This window comes from Lepisma saccharinum, chromosome 13 (genome assembly GCF_977018435.1).
Source record: "Lepisma saccharinum chromosome 13, izLepSacc3.1, whole genome shotgun sequence".
NCBI lineage: Eukaryota > Metazoa > Arthropoda > Insecta > Zygentoma > Lepismatidae > Lepisma > Lepisma saccharinum.
In genome coordinates this window covers 19939016-19961277 of record NC_139241.1, presented here as the reverse complement: position 1 = coordinate 19961277, position 22262 = coordinate 19939016, and the positions used below count along the sequence as shown (strand labels likewise).

General features: G+C 39.2%; 1 protein-coding gene across 3 annotated transcripts in view; it reads left to right on the top strand.

Moving 5' to 3' along the window:
* The first annotated feature begins 13132 nt into the window (after nt 1-13132).
* Nucleotides 13133-22262, top strand: part of krz (beta-arrestin protein kurtz) — a 117924-nt gene continuing 108794 nt past the window's right edge. For all 3 annotated transcript variants that reach the window (XM_083133936.1, XM_083133938.1, XM_083133935.1), the window contains exons 1-2: nt 13133-13300; nt 17979-18116. In XM_083133936.1, coding sequence (XP_082990062.1) covers nt 18082-18116 — 35 coding nt within the window. In that variant the 5' untranslated portion in view covers nt 13133-13300; nt 17979-18081. The remainder of the gene's footprint in view (nt 13301-17978; nt 18117-22262) is intronic.

Here is a 22262-nt window from a genome sequence, read left to right as displayed (position 1 = left end):
GAGTTGTGCTGTACTGATGTTTATCCCCGCACAGACACAGAGCTGAGCGGAACTGTTATAAAATTGTTAGATGAGATTGTTTGTGAAGAGATGTTTCAATAATAATATAAATCTATACTCTAACAGAGCAATGCTGTACTGATGTTATTAAGTACAAATCCCTGCACAGACACAGAAAATGGATCTAGATATAATAATTCTATACTCAATAATAGCTATACTTAGGTACAAATCCCCGCACAGACACATGTTTCAATAGATATTAATTAACAGAGCTGTGCTGTACTGATGTTGCTCAGACACATAGGAGCATAGAACTGTTATGAATAAGATTGAAGAATAAAATAATTTCTATATCAATAGTCTATACTTTTTATCCCTATCCCTGTGCTACTGTAATTAGGTACAAATCCTTGATATTTGTTAGATGCGATCCTAACTGAGCTGTGCTGATATTATTAGGCACTATGAAAATTCTCACAGAACTGTACAGGAACAGGTTTCAAATCTCACAGACACAGAGCTGTACAGCTTGGAACTGATTGGGAACAAGGTTTCAAATCTCACAGACACAAAGCTTTGCTGATATTTTTACAACATGGAACTGTTATGGGCAGGAATTGTTAGATGCACTCAATATTCCTATCTATTATAAACACAGAGCTGTTATGGATATGGAGGTGAAGAATTGAATGAATCTCTAACAAAGCTATGTTGCTGTACAAATCCCACACAGACACAGAGCTGAGCATGGAACTGTTATGGAATTGTTAGATGAGATTTGTTTGTGAAGAATGAAATAATTTTTAAATTTATACTTAATATCCCTATCTCTAACAGAGCTGTGCTTGCCTCACACAGACACAGAGCTGAGCATGGAACTGTTATGGAATTGTTAGATGAGATTTGTTTGTGAAGAATGAAATAATTTTTAAATTTATACTTAATATCCCTATCTCTAACAGAGCTGTGTTTTTTTGCTCTACATAGACACAGAGCTGAGCATGGAACTGTTATGGAATTACACAGAGATGTTATAGATATGGAATTGAATATTCTGTCTCTAACAGAGCTGTGTTGTTTTGATGTTATTAGGTACAAATCCTCACACAGACACAGGAACTGTTATGAAGGAATGAAATATTAAGATACTTAACAGAGCCTTGTTGAGCATGAAACTGTTATGGGAATTGTTAGATGTGAAGAATAGAGCTGTTATAAAATATGAAGAATTGAATGAAATAATATTTATACAAATCTACTCTGTCTCTAACGAAGCTAAATCCCCACAGAGACACAGAGCTGAGCATGGAACTGTTATGGAATTGTTAGATGAGATTTGTTTGTGAAGAATGAAATAATTTTAAAATCTATACTTAATATTCCTACAGAGCTGTGCTTGCCTCACACAGACACAGAGCTGAGCATGGAACTGTTATGGAATTGTTAGATGAGATTTGTTTGGGAATTTTTAAATTTATACTTAATATCCCTATCTCTAACAGAGCTGTTATGGATATAGAGGTGAAGAATTGAATGAAATAATATTTATACCCATCTACTCTGTCTCTAACAAAGCTATGTTGCTGTACAAATCCCACACAGACACAGAGCTGAGCATGGAACTGTTATGGAATTACACAGAGATGTTATAGCTCTGACAGAGCTGTGCTGTACTGATGTTATTAGGTACATATCCCCACACAGACACAGAGCTGAGCATGGAATTGTTAGATGAGATTTGTTTGTGAAGAATGAAATAATTTCCAATAGATCTTTACTCAATATCTAACAGAGCTGTGCTCTACTGACACACAGACACAGAGATGTTATGGATATAAATGTGAAGAATTGAATGAAATAATATTTATACCCATCTACTCTGTCTCTAACAAAGCTATGTTGCTGTACAAATCCCACACAGACACAGAGCTGAGCATGGAACTGTTATAGAATTGTTAGTTGTGAAGAATGAAATAATTTTTAAATCTATACTTAATATTCCTACAGAGCTGTGCTTGCCTCACACAGACACAGAGCTGAGCATGGAACTGTTATTTAATTGTTAGATGAGATTTTTTTGTGAAGAATGAAATAATTTTTAAATTTATACTTAATATCCCTATCTCTAACAGAGCTGTGCTTGCCTCACACAGACACAGAGCTGAGCATGGAACTGTTATGGAATTGTTAGATAAGATTTGTTTGTGAAGAATGAAATAATTTTTAAATTTATAAAATATACCTATCTCTAACAGAGCTGTGCTGTTTTGCTCTACATAGACATAGAGCTGAGCATGGAACTGTTATGGAATTACACAGAGATGTTATAGATATGGAATTGAATATTCTGTCTCTAACAGAGCTGTGTTGTTTTGATGTTATTAGGTACAAATCCCCACACACACACAGAGCTGAGCTTGAGAAGAATGAAATAATTTCTAGATATTTCAATACTCAATATCCCTATCTCTAACAGAGCTGTGCTTGCTTCACACAGACACAGAGCTGAGCATGGAACTGTTATGGAATTGTTAGATAAGAATGAATGAAATAATTTTTAAATTTATATAATATCCATATCTCTAACAGAGCTGTGCTCAGAAATAGGCCACAAGTGGACCGGAAGTAAATATATGTGTGTGTGTGTGTGTGTGTGTGGGTGTGGGTGTGGGTGTGTGTGGGTGTGGGTGTGGGTGTGTGTGTGGGTGGGTGTGGGTGTATGTGGGTGGGTGTGGGTGGGTGTGGGTGTGTATGTAGGTGGGTGTATGTGGGTGGGTGTGGGTGGGTGTGTGTGGGTGTATGTGGGTGTGTGTGGCTGGGTGGGTGTGTGTGTGTGTGGGTGGGTGGGTGGGTGTGTGGGGGGTGTGTGTGGGTGTGTGTGGGTGTGTGTGTGTGTGTGTGTGTGTGTGTGTTAATACGTTTGGCGTAGTTTTAGGTGTGGTCAAAAAAAATATGAAAAGGGGCATATTTTTGACAGGTTTATGGACAACAATCTCACAGAAGTGCCTTTTATAAGTGTAGGCAAATCAATCTGAGGGGGGTCATACTTTCTCAGGAAATTCCCGAGGGCATTTTTACAAAAATCTTGGATTAGACGGGGTTCCACACTTGAGCAAAAAGCTCATATGGGCATGTTGAGCTTGTTTTAAGTGTAGCCAAATCTGCATGAGGGGGGTTCATACTTTCTGGCACTGGTTATATTGTATTTTACACTACTTAAATCCATTCAAAAAAAAAAGTAAAGTGTTCCGCTGTGCTTAGCACCACGCCATGAAGGCGTATAGGGGGTGCGGGGGTGACGTACCACACTTTCTGGATCCGGTCGTGAGTGGAGGTGATGTGATCAGCACCACGCCCCTGACCGCCTTCACCCCCCAAGGTTTCCCCCTGGTACCCATGTTATTCGACGCTGGGTGGACGCCGGAGCAACGTTAGAAAAGTTCCCGATTTGAACCGGCCGGGGATCGAACCCGGGACCTTTAGCATGGTAGTCAGACGCGTTACCGACTAAATTTTTTAATGCCAGGTTTTAAAACTTTTTCCCACCAACCTATAATATCTGTCTTTTTCTCTAGATCAATTTCCCATTTTTTCCACTGTTCATGAAACGCATTTTTAAAATTTGGCTCTAGGAGAATAGAAGTATTCAATTTCCAATATCCGTACCCTTTCGGAACCTGAGGGATATCCAAATTTATCCCCATAATTAAAGCTAAATGGTCGGAAAAACACGTGGGAGTGAGTTGTATTGATGTCACATTTTGACTTAATTGGGGAGTGACATAGAAACGATCTAAACGTGATGCACAGTTGTCTCGGAAATATGTATACCCTAATTTTCGATTATGCTTAGCAATCCAAACATCCACAAAATTAAAACCGTGAACTATTTTTTGTAAAGTATTAGACGTGGAGAAACCAGGCCGTTGATCCTGTGGATATAAAACACAATTAAAGTCACCTGCACATATTATATGCTCTTTTCCCCCTTGCAATTCTGCTGCTACATCAGTACCAAAAAACTCATTTCTCAATTGACGATTTGTATTTCCAGACGGAGCATATATGTTGAATAACCAAATGTTTGCTAATTTTGTACCTATAATACGGCCAGATGGATGCTGAATAACGTGTGAAATCGGCAAGCCTTGTTTGACTACTAAAGCCGTTCCTTGTGATTGACACGTGGGGTTTAGATATGACATATACTGGGCTGGTAATTCAAGCTGAGTCACACACACTTCCTGCAGAAGAGCAACATCCACTGAGGATTGTACTAGAAAATCCCCTAAAGCGCGTTGTTTCGTCGTGGAACTTAACTTATTTATGTTCACAGTCGCTACTCTAACAGTTGTATTCATAACTATGTTTATCATGAGGGGGAAAAACAGATAGACTACTCTCGTTAACATGTTGTATGTTCACACTGAAAATCGTTTCATATTCCACACTTTTCCACTTGCTACCCTACGGGAGAACATCACTTTCTCAGTCACGAGATGGGTCGGGGGTCACCTCCATGTCACTTTGTTCTTCCATTACTGCCCCTAATATTGCTGGGTTTTGGGCATCTAAGTCAGAGGTAGGAGTATTTCCAATATTATTGGCACTTGAGGAATCATTGCTTATAACTGTTGATCTACTTACCATTTCACCCTTTTTCTTCTTTTTTGGCCTCAGTGTCATATGGTCGGATGGGGGGTTGCCTCCTCTCGTTGTTGATCTGGACCGGGATCGTCGTGTATTGACTGATGGAAATTCACTGTCAGCGAACATTTTGCCTGTCAAATTGGGGGAAACCTCCAAAGGTTGTTCAATAGGGGTTGGGGATGTGGATGGCGCATCTTCATTTTCTATTCCTTCCTTTGTCCCTGTAGAACACTGCATACCTGGTTGCACAAGGTCATCTTTTTCATTTGACTCATTGGCAGTCTGGAGAGACTTTGTCGGGGGGGTTTCGTTGGTGTCGCTATTCTCGGCACTGGGGAGTAAGAGGACAGAGGGTTGATACTTCGGTCCTCGGTCACTAACTGGTACTTGGCTGACGGTAGTCCTAACCAGATTCGTCCTTTGGGCTGTCGCGAAACTGGATACCGTCGTGGTTGCTCTGGTGTCCCTAGGGCGACGCTCGTTACAGCTATTGGCGTAGTGTGATGGGGAATCGCAAATGGCGCACGTTTTTTCCTGTCCATTATAGGTAACCCAATAGCGTGATCCACTTATCGTAATGTATGACGGGATGGCCTTTGTCAAGGTCATCTTCGCAATTTTTCTACCTGTCCGGACTTGATATATATGCTGATCGGAATACTTCTCGTCTACCAGTGGTGAGATTATCGTCCCGAATTGTGCTAACACTGTTCGTATTTGGTCGTCACTTAATTCGATTGGCACAACATGTATTCTCACCGTCACATAATCGCGATCTGCCCAAGTCACTTCTATTTCGTAATCACCGTCCACATCAGAATATTTGTAGATACCACCAGACTTGAATAACAATTGCTCACACAGTACTTTCGATAACAGTTTTAAATATACACACTTATGATACATGTCGATTTCAATACTTAGTACCTGCTCTGGAGTAACTTTTAAGGTCTCGCTGATCCATCGGTGAAGATCCAATGTAGTGGGTTTCCGTGTTACTGTTTGAAAGTTCAATTTCAACGTATTTACGCGTTTCAGAACCATTTTACTCACTGAATTTTCACCAAGACGAACGCTAGTCGCGTAAGGAAGCTGACTCACGGAACTCGCAGCGGGAGTAGTCACGCACACGTCTGCTCGCTACCGCGTCCCGAACGAGACTGACTGAGCCACCGCGGCCACTAAATCCATTAAATCCATTCATTTTACAGATAATGACACAAACATGAGACGTGCAAAATATCTCGGCGATATTTGTTTCGGTTCTCGAGAAACACGCCTTCAAACACCGCTGAAATTCACCTACTACGTCACGGATTTGAAAACGTCCTCTCCACAGACAGGAGGTCCTCTGACGTCATCACTTAGAAATGCGTGTAGGCGGGGCTTCTGCTCGTCCCGTCAACTTAGCATGAGTCGCGGAATCGACAGCAAATTCACTTGTTACTGTGTAAAACAAGTATCTTACAACTTCCAGTGCAAAAATCTGTGCTCCATTTCTTGGAGATGAATTATGCCCTAGCAGTATAGTAGTATTTACCATAATTCAGCCACTCGGTAGAGAGTTTTCCCATTAGGGTGACAAAACAAACCTTGTAACAGTCAATGGCTGAACACGTGAACAGCCTTGTTCATTGCGAATACATAGGTTAGTTCTGACTGGCAAGAACTTAATGTTATAGGAATGCCTTTTCTGGAATTACAATTATTTTCGTCATAATATTTTCTTCACAAATTTTAAGATAATACTTTTAGAACACAATGGTTTACACGCCAATTTCTACAATATAAGAGGTGATACGGTATAAAAAGGTACGGTGAGTTTTTAAATTTCCAGCAGTAAATGACAGTTTTCTTCAGTTAATAATATATATATATATATATATATATATATTGCAATTTTTTTTGTATTTAGCCTACTTTTACGTCGCTTTTCCGTTCACTTTGTTTAACCGCAACGATGAGAACGCATGGTTAATTTATTATGTATCATCTCTAACATCACATTTCTTCCCACTTTTGGCTAATCGCTACAATGAAGATGAATAACTACAAGCAGTATTCGAAGTCGGGATGCAGGAGTACAACCCCCCCCCCCCACACACACACTACCACCAACTGCACAATCTAAGTATCACCCAACCTGCCATGATAAGAGACGAACTTTTTCTTCTGCCCCATCTCATTTCGAAAACATTCACTTGTCCCATCTCCTTTTATGAGACGAGACGGAACATGCCTCGTCTCGTGAGCAACACTAACATTAACAATAGAAGTATCCCCCTAGCTGTCCCCAAAGTCTCGAGCAAACATCCTCCCATGTAACAATTTCCAGTTCAATGAAATGTCACTCACAAGGAAACAGTCATGCCCAGGTCGAGAGTCAAACCTGGAACATGCGACTTCCTCAGATAAGTCATAAATTTTTTGTATAATAATTACAACGCCAGTTCATTCCTGGTAATTCTGAATCTGCAGTTTGGTTTGCATATATAAGCAGGATAATATTTAGTTTTCGAGGGCTGTACCGTCGAAACGAGGAGTCAAAATAAAAATAATAAAAAGAAAGTTTTTTTTTGTATTTATAATGATAAGCCTTTGCATACGTGTTAATTCTATATTTTTCTAGACTTGAGACGAGAACGAGAATTGCCCTCCCAAACCGAGACGGATGTTTATAATTTGAGACGAGACTGTCAATGAGACATTTACAAATAAACACGAGACAGATATTTACAACTCTCAACGAGAACGAGACCAAGGCTGCCATGTCTCGTCTCGATAAGATCCTTAGTGGTGAAGTTGTGAACCAACCAATTAATGAGTTCGGGGTAACGAGATGAGGCGGCTTTTTTCGCAGTACAAAATTCAAAATAATTATATCGTACCATTTCAGTATGGGACATGATGTTATGGGATATTGTTATACACATGGACGTATATATAGTTCACGGGGGGGAGGGATGGATCAACTTTTGGTATGATTAGGGTTGCTTTATTTCGTAAGTGAAAATCAAGGACACTGCTGGCCGGAAGCTTGTTGGGCAGCATGGGGGAGGGGATGTTGGACCCGACAAAGTTGTGTGTTTGTAGTCAGGAAGTCACGCTACTTAGTATTGATACTTTTCTGTTCATCTTGTGTCACTACGTTTTTAAGAACCAAATTTCTTTAATATGATTCGAGGGGGAAAAAATAACTGTTTGACAGTCTCAATGCAGTTTCTTATCGCAGAAATTCCGAAACTATCAGGAAATTGCAGTCTGCAGTCCCATCTGGTGTATGGAATTACGAAATTTCCTTCCCATCCGTATCCCGTCCCATACGTCTCTAATTTAAGAGAATGAAATAAGTCCGAAGGAATTTTATATGAACAAGCGGATAGAACAAGGAAACTGGTAATTTTAGTGAACCAAAAAAAGATGGGGGTTTGGACCCGTTGAATCCCCCTTAAATACGACCATGGTTATACACATTATTTCCTTGTAATGATTATACATAAACTAAGTATAGATATGTACTGTGCAACTAATGTAATCTTCTCAGTGTATTTTCTCTTATCTGCACAAAAATATTTGATCATAATTTGCACAACAGAAATGGAACACAAACTGAAATGCTTTATGGAAAAGAAAGTTAAATAGGCTTTATAAATAAAGTGAAGAATGTGAAAATTCCTATTTTGCACTACATAGGTTACGGTAAATATCGATAAATATAAGTTTAGAAAATATTTTTGAGTGTCTGGTCAGCAACCAATTTTATAAGCAATATTTTTCGCATGGCCTGAGAACACACACGCAGCTGAACCCTTTCATTTATCTTGCTCGTGAGCAGCACGGATATTTCATAGAAGAATGATCATTACAAAGCATAGCTTTCCTTTCTCCTATCTCTCCTTCTTCCATTATTTAAATCGGTACAAATTTGTAAAACTGCTGCACGTGTTCGCTCACCGTGGGCTACCCATCCGGAACTGGACGCTCGAAGCAGACGACAAACCAGCTCTCCCTAAGGAGTGACGTAGTAACATGGCGGCGCCGTGTTTTCAGCGCAACGCTAGCCTCGCAACTTTGGAAGTCTCGTTTCTGCCTTAAACTGGACGCAGAGAAACGCGAGAACTTGCAGGGGTCATTTTTCCAAGGTGTAGTTTTTAAAATTGTTGTAAAAAAAATTGAGTGAAAATGTCCATACTCAAAATGTCACAACTGTTCTAAAGTAACATATGATATAATTGTAAAGATTAGTGAGAATTCCAGATAGGAATGTGTTCTGTATTTTTCACAGGGGGGGGCAAAGCAGGCTCTCAGGGGGGCACTTGCCCCCTGCCCCTCTCTAGCTACGGACCTGGGGGGATGGGCACCCCTGATGGCTTGTGGAGTCAAAATCAATTGTTATGGTGCAACGTAAGTTTCGGCGTGTCTTTAACAAACCGCCGCCAACGGTCAAGAGCATCAGGGCATGGTACAGAAGTTTTCTGGAAACTGGAAGTGTGTTGAAGAAGCCAGGGGGAGGAACACCACGCGTCTCCGACGAGACAGTTGAGCAAGTTCGTGATGTTTTCGTCCGCAGCCTCCGGAAGTCGATCAGGCAAGCCGCTAAAGAACTGCAAATGCCTCCTTGAACAGTTCATAAAGAGCTACGAAAATGGCTGCACGCGTACAAAGTTCAGATTTGTCAAGATATTAAAGTGGACGACAAGCCCAAAAGTACTGACTTTGCAAACGATGTTCTTTCTCGCATTGATGATAATTCCGAGTTTCTGAACATGGTAATGTTCTCAGATCAAGCAACGTTCCACGTGTCAGGCAAATTTAACGAAAACAACGTGTGCATATGGGGTTCAGAGAACCCACATGCCATTCAGCCCGAAATTGAACGTTTGGTGCGGACTGATGCATAACAAGATTATAGACCCATTTCTGTATACTCTGACAATTATCTGGACATGTTAGAACAGTTTGTCTTTCCGCAAATTGCACATCTGCATCCAAATATTGTGTTTCAACAAGATGGTGCCCCTCCTCATTGGAGTTTACATGTTCGCCTTGTGTTACATGAAACTTTTCCAGATCGTTGGATCGGGCGAGGGGACCCTATCTCCTGGCCACCACGTAGCCCAAATATCGCTCCTCGACTTCCTCCTCTGAGGCAGTGGCGTATACTCGGGGTCATCTAGGTAATCGCAGATGACCCGGCTGTATTTTTTTTTTTTTTTTTTTTTTAAATGTATACATTTCTTCGCAATATTCTTCCAAACCAATTTCGATGCATACATTTCTTTGCTTCCAGGGCGCGAATGCTTCCAACCGTTTGCCGCTGAATGTCCGGGAACCTTTCTCCAGTCGGTGGAATGACTGGAGGAGGAGGAGGAGAGAGAAAAGAGGGGGAGGAAACACTGCTTCTCAGGCCCGGTGATTCCGTGCCCAGGGTAACCTCCTTCTTGTGAGAGTCCACCGGTCGCACTCTCAACCTTCAGAGCCTTTACCGTTCCCTCCGCTGAATAGGGAAAACATACCCGGTAGAGTGCGAAGAACAGGAAAATTGAATAACATGGACAAAACCAACTCTACGCTAATTTTCACTTTACATTTGCTTCTGTCTTGCTGATTTCTGTTACTTGAACATAAATTTATCAAAAGGAAATAGCTTAAATATTGAAGATGAAGCAAACTAAATTAAAATTCAAAGCTTAAGCAATTAAAGCACCTATATGCTGACTCCCCCCATCCTTGTATTTACAAAAATAGTGATTGTTTCTCCTCTCTAATCTTCAAAAGCAGCGAGAATACTTCTTTCACGGAACTGAATATTTTTTAAAGGGAAAGATATCAAAAATAAATTATATATATATTAGTTAATTTAAGTTGCTATATTCCGCCTCTTTAGATTAAAAGTGATGAAGATGAACGAATTAAACATAAAACGAAAAAAAACACATCAGGCACGTAGCCAGGTGGAGAACTCGGGGGGCTGAAACCCCCCTTCCCGAAATCCTACAAATATCTAATTTAAAAAGTGTATAGTGGTAATTAATTTTACTTCATTAGCAGGATTAAACACCTTGCATAATACGTTGTAATAATCTGAGATTCATCTTCAGGACTTCTTCTAATCCCACTGTTTCAACTTTATGTGGCGGCTGCTAATAAGGGATGACCCCCATCCCGAAATAAAATTCTGGCTCTGGCCTGCAATGATTCGAACTTTTAAAACCTGCCATTTCGAGCTCGGAAAGGGATTTTTGTTTTATCATTCATAGGGAATTTTTTTCTCAGCCAGGAACACAACACAAGTTTGGCGCGTGAAACTGAATGCGTGTAGTCGTTGGCTTCGTGCTGTGCTTCGTGTTTATTATTTATTTAGGTGTTAGTGTTTGTCGTGATAGTGCTGTGTTAAAGGGTAATGGATGTGATACAAGATTTGCTGGTGTAACCTTTTGGAACAAGATCTTTTCAGGAGAAGTTGCAAATTGTTAATACAGGCAGGTCAGTGTCATCGCTTGAACTTATTTCTACGCACAAAGACAAAAATCGGGAATATGTGAGGAATTTTCGCATGCAAATTATGACAAAACACCATGGTTGACAGGAAGTATAAGTGTTAATAAGCTTTGCATTTTTGTTGGCCGTGCTTACTTTTCGGGGCTGAAAAGAATGTATGGACGCGTGGCGGATACTGTAATCTTTGCAACGCTTGTGCCAAACATGAAAAATCAAAAAGTAACATAACTTCCTTCGATAAGCTGCAATCTTTCGCACAGACACGTATTGACGTGCAACTGGACAAACAGCGTGCTTTGGATGTGGTACAGCACAAGTAATCGGGTCCTGGAGTAAGCTGAATTTTGCACTTAAATTAATATTGCGGTTTTTATTTCACTAGTGCACGTCTTTCATTTTATATTTCACAGGTTGTTTTTTTATAGCTTTATAATACTGTCTTGTTTTATTATTTGAAATTCTACACGTATATTAAACTGCAATAACGAGAATTAATTGATTGTGGTCGTAGCAATAAGACAAACATTCCGACACAATATTCCTAAATCCAATATGGATCCTGACATAAATTGCACGGAAACTTTTGGAGTTTGAGGATCAAGGGTCGGAGATTACCCACTCGTTAGAACGAGCATACGCCACTGCTCTGAGGTATGTTAAGGACGCAGTCTACTCCCGAAGGTGCCAAACGTGAATGCTTTGCGTGAAAGAATTATTGCTGCCATTGATACCATCCTTGACGACCAGTGGCGTGCCCAAGGGGGGGTTGGTGGGGGTTATAACCCCCCCCCCCTTTTGGTCCAGTATTCCTAAAAAAAAGAACATCAAAGGTAGCAAAAGATGGCAAAATGAGAGATGACTACCAGAAAAAGTGTACGTAACCCCTCCCTTTCGAAAATCCTGGGCACGCCACTGTTGACGACGTGCTGCAGCGCACGTGGCGCGAAGTGGAATATCGGCTGGACGTTCTTCGTAGGTGTTCACATAAGCTCTGTCCGAAAGCATCCGAAAGGTACAAAGTACATACTTGAAGTATGGTCTTAACGGAAGTGACGTCATTAGTACAGTTCGAAATAGGGCAGAACACACGAAGTTGAAGGCTCGGTCACGTGACAAGTGGACATGTTCTTCATTTGTTTGAAATCGCGGAGGTAGAAACCCAGCAAGTTGTTTGTTACAGTTCTTCTAATGTGTGGAAATATATGTATTAGAGCATTTACAAATGCTGTGTGATTTCTGTGGTGAAAAACAAGTGTTTAAACGTGGAAAACCAACGTGTCCTCGGTTATATCTACTGATCGTATTTGGCGTCGAAGTACAGTTCAAAAGATCTTCACTTCCAGTCCACGACTTCAAGATCGCACTGCGAGACCATTCTCGAAGTATGCTCCCTTCAAGTACGATCTTGCACCTTTCGGACACGGCCATAGAAGTGTGGTAATTTTTTGTAAGAAACTTTTTGAGTTGCTCTTTGCAATAAAATTACAAAAAAATGTGCAGGTGTGTTGTTTTAATTTCCCATCACTTCAAAATCCCGGAGGTTCATCGTGTATGTGTATGTAATATAACATCTATTTTACAGGGGGACTGTTGTTGCTCCTCTTCGGGATGCCCATGATTATGTTATTTATCAAGCGTGTCGCTTCAGTCCTTTGACACGGAAGCTACACGTGTCACTTGTAGCCTTGGTCTGAAACCTTCAGAAACACGGATTTTCACGACAATATTTTCCACTAGTTTGCCTTCTTAGATTAAACGCGATAAAAAAAATACAAATGCTAAAAAAGCATTAATTTAACGAGTATATATTTTCTATGAGGTATGGTGACGTTTATGGGGCCAGACTGGATAAAAGGTAACCCCTGCTTCCCTCCCCCCCATTCTAACGGCACCACGGCGGCAAAGCAGAGTTTAGTGATTTCGAATACGGGTAGAGTTCTAATCTGGCATGTGTGACCAACATTGTCAATGTCGTAAATGTAGTGAACTCTGGTGGATTTTAGGCGTAGTTATTGTGGTTTTTTTCTGCCCGTTAAGGAGTACAGGGTTTTAATAGAAAATTTATCTGCTTTATTAAAGAGCAATTAGGATAACTGATGTAGCTAGAAAGATATACATTGCAAGTGTTACCATTATCTCACAATAGGTACGTATAACAAAATTGACTATACATGTTGGGGTGTGTACTTTGTATACGGAAATAGTGTCGGTGGGTTTGGTCGTGCGTATTTTTTATTGCAAATAAACAGATAAGCAATTGTTGGCTAAACCAAATAACGAAGAATGTGTAAAGACTGGATATGGAACTTATTTGCTGAAGAAATTATTTACTTTTATAAATGAACGCGGTATGAAATATTGGCGCGTGAGAGGAGGACATGCCTGTGTTATTGTCAACATAAAAGATGAGTTACGACTTTTCGTTGCTAAACTGTACAATTATGAAAATGTCGTCATATAAGATTTTTTATTAAATTTACAGCAACACCTTTAAAGAGTTACGGAACAAATGGGCAAAACCAGTGCTGACATTTTCTCTAAAATTTCTTACCAATACTCTATCTTACATTTGTAGTAATTGGAGAACCGCAGGGGTCTCACTGCAGAACTTGGGCTGCTTTTTTCCTCTAAATAGACTAACAAAATTTATATCCCCTGAAAGTATATACCTTCTACTTCCATTTTTCGGTGTTACTTTTCCGATTACTATTATATTCTTGCGCATAAAAAATGTTTTTCCTGCTGCTAAAAGCTATGCATTTCTCCATTCGTTCGCATCCATATTGTTTACGCACAGTTGCTGTCATTTGTTTCGGGGTCTGCCTCTCCACACAAGAGTTTTGCTACCTTGAATTCGGACATCAGATGAGGAATGCCTACGAGGTTAGGTTAGGTTCCATTACGGCTGTTCGTAAACCAAGTCACATCTGTACGTAAACTCAATCCAAGTACGGCTAGCTCCACCCACTTCCGGTTCCGTGACGTCACGGTGACGTATCCGGCTTACTTGGCTCCTAAGATTTGTAAGCCGTTCTCGATGCGACTGAGTTTGCTGACTGCAGACGAAAACTAGCAGAAAGCACGATGCAGCAGCTTTTAATGGTCGGCAATCATTTATTTTTATTTGATGCCTTCGTAAGTCAGAAAGGCAGCTGAAGGAAAAGGTTTAGTTAATATTATCTTTTAATTATTTCCGTAGATGTATGGGGAAAATATGCAAAAACTGGTATCCGAAGAGAAAAAAGTATAAAACAATGAAAAAAGTAGTTTTTGATCTGACCTGTAATGAAATAAATATTTTTAAAGCCATTTAATTTACCATAATTCAACGTTATTAGTTGGTGTTAATACACGGTACACTAAACTAAATTCACCAACCAATGAAAGACTACAAAATGATTATTTTTGATGTGTAGGTATACAGTTTGTTAGTTTTTTTTTCGGTTATTTTTTGTGCCAATTTCTAAAACTTGTCAAAATATTCTATTAATTTATATTAATGTAGCAGAGTTTTATATAGAGGTGAGATTTAGTGCCATTTACACCTAATACTACTTCCAAAGAAAGTCAACTGCTTTTAAACATGCTCAAGAGTCAAGCAGACGATCCACAACGCCATAATCCACGCTGTTCGTAAACTGCAGCGTGGGACAGCTTCGCTAGTGACGTCGATATGACGTTTCGTGTGACATCTGTGTAATCCACTCCTAAGATCTGGGCTGAGTTGGCTGGAGTTTACGAACAGCTGTATTAGCATAAATACAATGAAAAATTATTCTTTGGACTAAGAGAACTAAACCAAGCTAGCCTAAAATAAAAATGCTTTTTCCCTGTGACGTCAGAACACAAGGTTGCTCAGTCAGAACACAAGGTTGCTCAGTCAGAACACAAGGTTGCTCAATTGTTGTGAGAAAAGTGAGACCCTTCGTCTCGCTGAATTCGAGTTGTTTTGTCGCTCCGGATTCCATCCACACGCACAGTTTCTATCATTATTTCAGACGAGGAATGCTTTCAAGGTCAGGTTAGGCCTGTTAGGTTTGGTTCCAAATAGCATAAATAAAATGAAAAATGTTTTTCCTGCTACTAAAAGCAATGCATTTCTCTATTCGCTCGCGTCCATGTTGTTTACGCCTACAAGGTTAGGTTAGACCTCTTAGGTTAGGTTTCATTAGCATAAATACAATGACAAATTATTATTCGGGCTAAGAGAACTAAACCTAGCTACCTAACAACATAGGCATTTTTTGCTTTCACTACATTTGTGAAGTAATGTGCGCCAGCATGTTGCTTTTTCCTTCCAAGAGTGCCCAACCTGGATACGTATTTCTTGTTCTTTTCAAAGAAAAAAAAATTTCCACACTTTCAAACTTACTTTTCCCGTACTAACTACAAAACATTACCAAGAAATTATGAACCGCGTTTCTCCTAATCAGCCCATATTCTGCCGTCTTACCAAATTTTCTTCATCCATGCATGTAGATGCTGTAGAAACATGATGGATATTGCAACTGACTTAAGAATTGTGTATTGCAGAACATAATTCAAGGTGCCATTGTGCTTTTTACACGAAAACAAACACAATTTTTCACATAGAAAGTAGTTTTTGTTATTCATTTTTCGCTTCCCTAACACACAATATGGCAGGCACACATTGACTACCGTTGTCGGTATGCAGTGTTTCCAACCTTATTCACCGAAAAATACCTACTATCGTGTTTGTCACGTATGCAAATTGCACATTATCCACGGGTAGCTGACTGATAGTCCCACAAACCATTTCCAATAAGGTTAGGTTTGGTTAGGTAAGGCAAGCATATTTAAAAAAAGGGGGGGGGTTGGAAACACTGACAGGCGGTTACGTCATCAAACGTATGGAACATCCGGTTCACATAGGAAAGCAATGGCAATTGTGCGTCGGTGAGATATTTCTCTTGCAAAATACATGATTTCCCGGTCAAATAGATTCCACGATGAAATAAAATATGTCGACGAACGTTACAAACAGTAGAGAAACTAATTTCTGTAAGTAGTTTCTTGTGTAAAAATGAAGAAATGTGTCTCCGATATAACGAACTGTTACCCATTTTTTACATGATACACTTTCTATTTTTGTCTGTTAACATATACTGCAGAGTTTTAGCGTTTAGGCCTGCTGACTGTATGCTTGAGAATGGTTTTTCACTTTTGTATACGCTATATAATACTTTTCTTGCCACCAACCATTCATTTACTATATTCTTAGTTCATACTGCTTTTACCATTTAGGCATCTCATGTTCTGGGTGCAATGGCATTTTCCGAATCAGTTTGTTTAGTGCAGTGAATTATTGTATAGTTTCCAATTGCCAGATACGTCCTTAAATGCTATTGTAGTTTGGTTAGGCAGGTAGGTTAGGTACTCTTAGCATAGAAAAAAATGTTTTCACACTTACGTTAGGTGCATTAGATTTAAACCCCTTAACATTCATAAAGCATTTCTGAATATTTGTAGTTAGGTTAGGCTGGTCAGGTTTAGATGTCTTAGCATTAACCTCCCTAAATGTTTCTGTAGTTAGGTGAGTCAGATTTAGCACTCTTAGAATTCAAATAATGTCTCCAAATGAAGAGCCCAGTAGACACTAGTCTACTGTTTTGCTATTGTTTCTTTCCAGTTTAAAATTGCTTTTGCTGTACTGGAAATTTCAATAAATAAATATAATGCTTTAGTGATTGTTAGGTGTGTCAGGTTTAGTGCTCTTATCATTGCAAGAATTTCTCTAATTGCTTTCAACATCTCATCATGTTGGTGCTGGTGTGGGCCTCAAGTGAACATCCAGCAGCGAGTAAATATGACAGTAGTCTGTGCCTTGACAATGGGATACAGGGTTTTTTGCAGAAGTTACCTTTTACATATTCTTTTCACCGATAAATACAACTTTTTTGAAGTACAAAACAGTGCTAATTACTTACAGGAAGCCTCAAATTCAGTTTCACAATCTTTCCCACAGTTCTGCGATACATTGTCTTTCTCCTATGAAAAATCATTAAACATTATGGACCGTTACCAAAAAGGAGTGTAATGTGCTTCCTTGAGAAAGGTGCAGGTTGCGAAGGAATCTTCACAGGACATACACAATCCCTTTAAAATGGCAAATACACTAAAAAGCTAAACACATTACATTTGAAACTATGTCATCATCTTCCAACATGGATGATAAATAGTTGGGAAAGTTAAAACTCTGTCTGTGGGAATAAAAATCTGCACATTCAAAATGGATGTGCTGAACATTTAAAATTACATTATAGAAATGGCACAGTAGAGGAGAAGATAAGAATATATGATAAGCTGGTTGATAATAATGTAAGGGTTAAGAACAGTCATACATGAAGAACGTGATAATGAAAGGATGAAAAATAGGTATAATTGAGATAATTTGTAAAATATTAACTGCATTGAAATCCTTAATTTAATATTAGGTTTTTAAAATAAATATATAGCATTGTTGAAGTGATTGCTGAAGGCACAGTAAAATATTGTTTCTGTTTATAAAAAAGTAAATTGTTTGTAAAATCAGTTATGCTGCCTGGTTAACACCAATGTGCATAGCATCTCGGCTACAACAGTGAATAATTCTCATTATTTAAAATCAGATAATTCAGAACAGTTAACTGTTCAGGTTTTACATAAATATTGTGCAAATTGGCTATTCTCCATCTGGAATGTGGTTGTAGATTCCATTGTTAAATATTGACTCAGTTGTCAAGTCTTACTTACTTTGTGTTTGTAATGTAATATTGTTTTGCATTTTAGCAGCTAGAAGAGTGATAAGTGATTTTTTTTTCCAGGTATTTGTTGAAATCCACACTGCTTGGGTCAGAGGACATTTCAGCCCCTGGAGGGTCGCAAGTCCCGACCCTCAGTCACCTCCCACCCCCCATTAGCCCCGATATGGACGAAGGAAGCAGTAAGAGACAAGCGACACGGTGAGTTAAAATGTATTGTATGGGGTGAGGCATATTTTTGTTAATGCTATAAGAACAATCATGACAACATTGCCATTTTCCCAGCTGGTTGAAGCACAAACATAAGTTTCAGACCAGAGAGACAAGCAACAAGCCACAAGTGACACTTGTAACTTAGAAAAACAGACCTATGCAGGGTGGGGCAGAAGAACCTGATGATGTACACCAACATCAAGTGTGGAAGATAACATCTTGCAAACGGCACCCATTTTGGTCCACACCTTCCGATTGATGTGGGAGGGGAGGTGGTCAGGATTCCACTCCTCACTAGCTGCTATTTCAGTCACCATTGAGCTGTGGTACGCAATGCACCGTATTTTCGTTGTTGAAACTCCATTTGCAAGATGTTATTTTCCACACTTAATGTTGGTGTAAATTATATATATAATATATATTTATTTCAATATTAATGGCTATGTGGTTAGCACAGGAATATGGACAAACTCTTTTATTTACTGTGTTATATCATTTTTAAAATCATCAGATCTTTCTGTCCCACCCTGTTTAGGTCCGTTTTCTAAGTTACAAGTGTCACCTGTCTCTTGTTGCTTGTCTTGGCCTGAAACTCCCTTAAAAGAATAATACTTGTTCCACATTTAACTTGTTAATTTTATTATTGTTGTTTTATGTAAAATGCATTTGAAACTTGCTAATGTTGTTGGTGCATCTGGATTACTAAGTACATACAAGAGCATATGTGTGGTACTGGGTTGATTTAGTTTTGGAAATAAATTTGTTTGCAACTGGTAACTCTGCAGATGGTTTTGAAAGAAGTAACTCATTTTTTTTAACCTTTAACTGCAGGAACCCTTTTATGCACATAGTACCAGGACGTTCACAATGCATTCTTGTCAAACACACAATGACATAAAAAAAATCGTAGGTATTTGATGTTGCTTGTTTTTTCTCAAACACAATCAGCCTCCTTTGGGAAGTAATTCAGAATCTGCTTCCCATCAAACACAGTTAAGAAGGGGAAGAGAAAAACAATTAAAAAACAAATTTTAATTAAAAATTTATTAATCCGGAATATCCTATGTTCTCCACAATAAACCTAAGAGGCTAAAATAATTCTAAAATGGAGTACTCTCTTAGCTTCTCAAGACAAGAACAGGAATCTGTAGTTTGGAGGCTATATTTTCAGCATTGATAATTTTGTTTAAAAGATCTTTTGTAGAAACCAGCTGACATTCTTAGCATATTGCTGTTGTCTCACATCAACACCTCTATTGTAAGTTCAACAAAAGCAAAACAAATTAACTACATGTCTGGGATGGGGGCAGGATATGCATTAATATCATTACAACAACAGCACATACTAACACACACATATATACAGGGTGTTTCTGTGACTGTGTTACAGACTTCCAGGGATGATGGAGATTGACCCAAGTAGCAATATGAGATCAGGAACCCATGTCCGGAAATGCACCATTAAAAAGTTATGAGCCAAAACTATTTGGTTCTTCCCATGACAGTAAATTAAGGCAACTGATAGATGCAGCTTGTAGATTTAATATGAATGTTACTACAGTGTATCGTATCACTCTACAACGAAAATCTTACAGTAATTTTTCAAAATGGTGGCCCCCAGCATCGATGCAGGCACGACAGCATCGCGAAAAGCTGTGTCGCATCTGCTCCAACTTTTCCAGAGCCATTCGGACGATATGAGAGGCAGCAAGGGTTCTTGCCAGGAGGGAGTGCAAGGAGGTGTCCCTCGGCTCAGCACACAGTCGTCAACCGTCTGAGTGAAGAGGATATGTTGGCAAGAATCCTTGCCATATCGTCAGTATGACCCCAGAGCAGAAATACCCTGTATAATTGTATACTAAGTTGGGGAAATGTGTGGCTGTTCACACTTCGACAGGATTGTAGGGTGGATAACGATTCTTTATTTCATCTTATGCTGTAGATTTAGTTTCTAGAATTCAGTTCAAGATGCAGTTCAACCTTGAATATAAAATAGTTATGGTTATGGTAACACATACAATTTGCAAAGATTTGAATAAAGTGTCTTTTCATGACAAGGAAGACTTTATTAAAAAAATACAACTGAAAAGTTATGTGACTAGAAACAGGATGCAGAGTACAGTATAGGATCAAAAAGATTGTATCTCAATAATTTGGGGTTCTCACACAACCAGTTCAAGTCTCCTGTGGGAAGCTTAACTACTTTTTTAATGAGATTTCGGCCTGTCTTCTGGACTGGTGGCCACCCACCATTGTGAAGAAATTGAGGAGCTACAAATAAGGCCATGAAAACCTACGACAACGACTGGGGCTTGTTGTATTGACCACACGTCACCCCGTAACTGGGTTCTGAGGCATGTGGGAATGGGACGGGCAGTCCTTGGCACTCACCTGTTATTATGTACTAATAATTACAACTTCTGTAACTTACTTTACACAAAGTACTTTGAGGATGTAGGCTTTTGGTATATGTTTATTTTTCATCATAGATTAATGATATTATAACCTCTGTTTGTGGAAAGTGTAGTCTTAATCCTTAATTAAGTGCACAGTAATAATTCCCTCAAAAACTTGTAACCTTTGTTGTTAACTATGTCCATGAAGATGTATTTTTTCTTGAATTTGTTTTGCTTTTAGTATCAGAAAGTAATATTATTAATTAGGGACTAGTTGGTATGAAATTTTTGCTGGTACTGATAAAGTACTATACAAAATCTACTAATACTGAATATTCTACTGATCCAATATACGAGACATGTTGAGATCCTCCCACACAGCTAAGCCTCCTTGGCCTCCAGGATGGTGCAGTGGTAGCGTCGTCACCTTGTAATCAAGGGGTCCCAGGTTTGATACCCGGTGGAGGCACATAGTGGTCCGGATCCCACTTTAAACTGTAGGTCCAGTCCCAATTAGCCTTTCTGTGCATAAAGTGGACTTAAAACACGAACTAAAAGAAAGCTAAGCCTCCTCTTTCGTGGATGAAAGAAAAAAGTTTTTTTTTGCTCTGTGTATTTTAAACTTAAAGCAGTACCCATTTGGTAATGTAAAAAGAGCTGAAGAAGTTAGTTGAACAAATCTTTTTAATGTACATACTTCGAGCTATTTTTTTAAAATAGGTACCCATAGCATTGTGACACTACGTGCCAGGAAGTGGGTTTTTGTATACCCTCATCATACAAAGATATATAGGGGGAATTCAAGGCTGTCCGGTATGAGCTTTTGTGCAAGTTGAATCATGGTATTGGTTGCATATATGTTTCTGTGGGCAGTCAAGGTGAACTTACCAATTGTGAGAGAGCTCTCATTTGGTTTTCGCATACTACAAATTCATTTCAGATCACGGAGGTGCTGGTGTTGAAGTGGTGGATGATTCAACAGTGAGACAATTGTGATGGAAGTTAGAGCGGGAGGGGGTTGGGGCAAAGTGTTTCATGACATCATCCACGTTCTCCCACCAAGCTGAGGAGATGCAAGTAGACCTTCTCTGTCCACAAGACAATGACCACTGTGTTCTGGGACAGACATGGTCCACTTGATATTGAGTTCATGTTCCATGGTCAAACCATCAATGAGAATGCATATTTGAGATTATGAAGAGATTAATGGGAGAAATTCAAAATCACAGGAGAGGCCTCTTATTTTATGGTGTGATCATCCTCTACAACAATGCCAGCTGGATGTCTTCACGCAAACACAACAGCTGCTTCAGGAGGTTGAGTGGAAGGTTTGGGAGCACCCAACCTACAGCCTTGATCTTGCTCCTAGTGATTATCATCTATTTTACAAAATTAAAGTAGTTTTTTTTTTTAGAAATGCACTTTGATGACAATGATGGGCTTCAGCAAACTGTAACTGCATTTCTCAATGGACTAGGGACAGAAGTGTATGATGAGAGTATAGAAAAACGTGTCTCCTTGTACGATATGTGCCTCAATGCCATAGATGCTTGCAGAGAAAGCTCAATGTGTATACTTTCAGTAAAAATATTTTGTTCAGTTAACATTGTTTTTTTTTAATATCCAAACATGCACTACTTTCTCGACATGCCTCGTGCAATGTACAATACATAGATTTCCTGTACAGAAACATGAATATCCTTAGATGTCAATCATTAGTTGCACATATTCTTGCCAT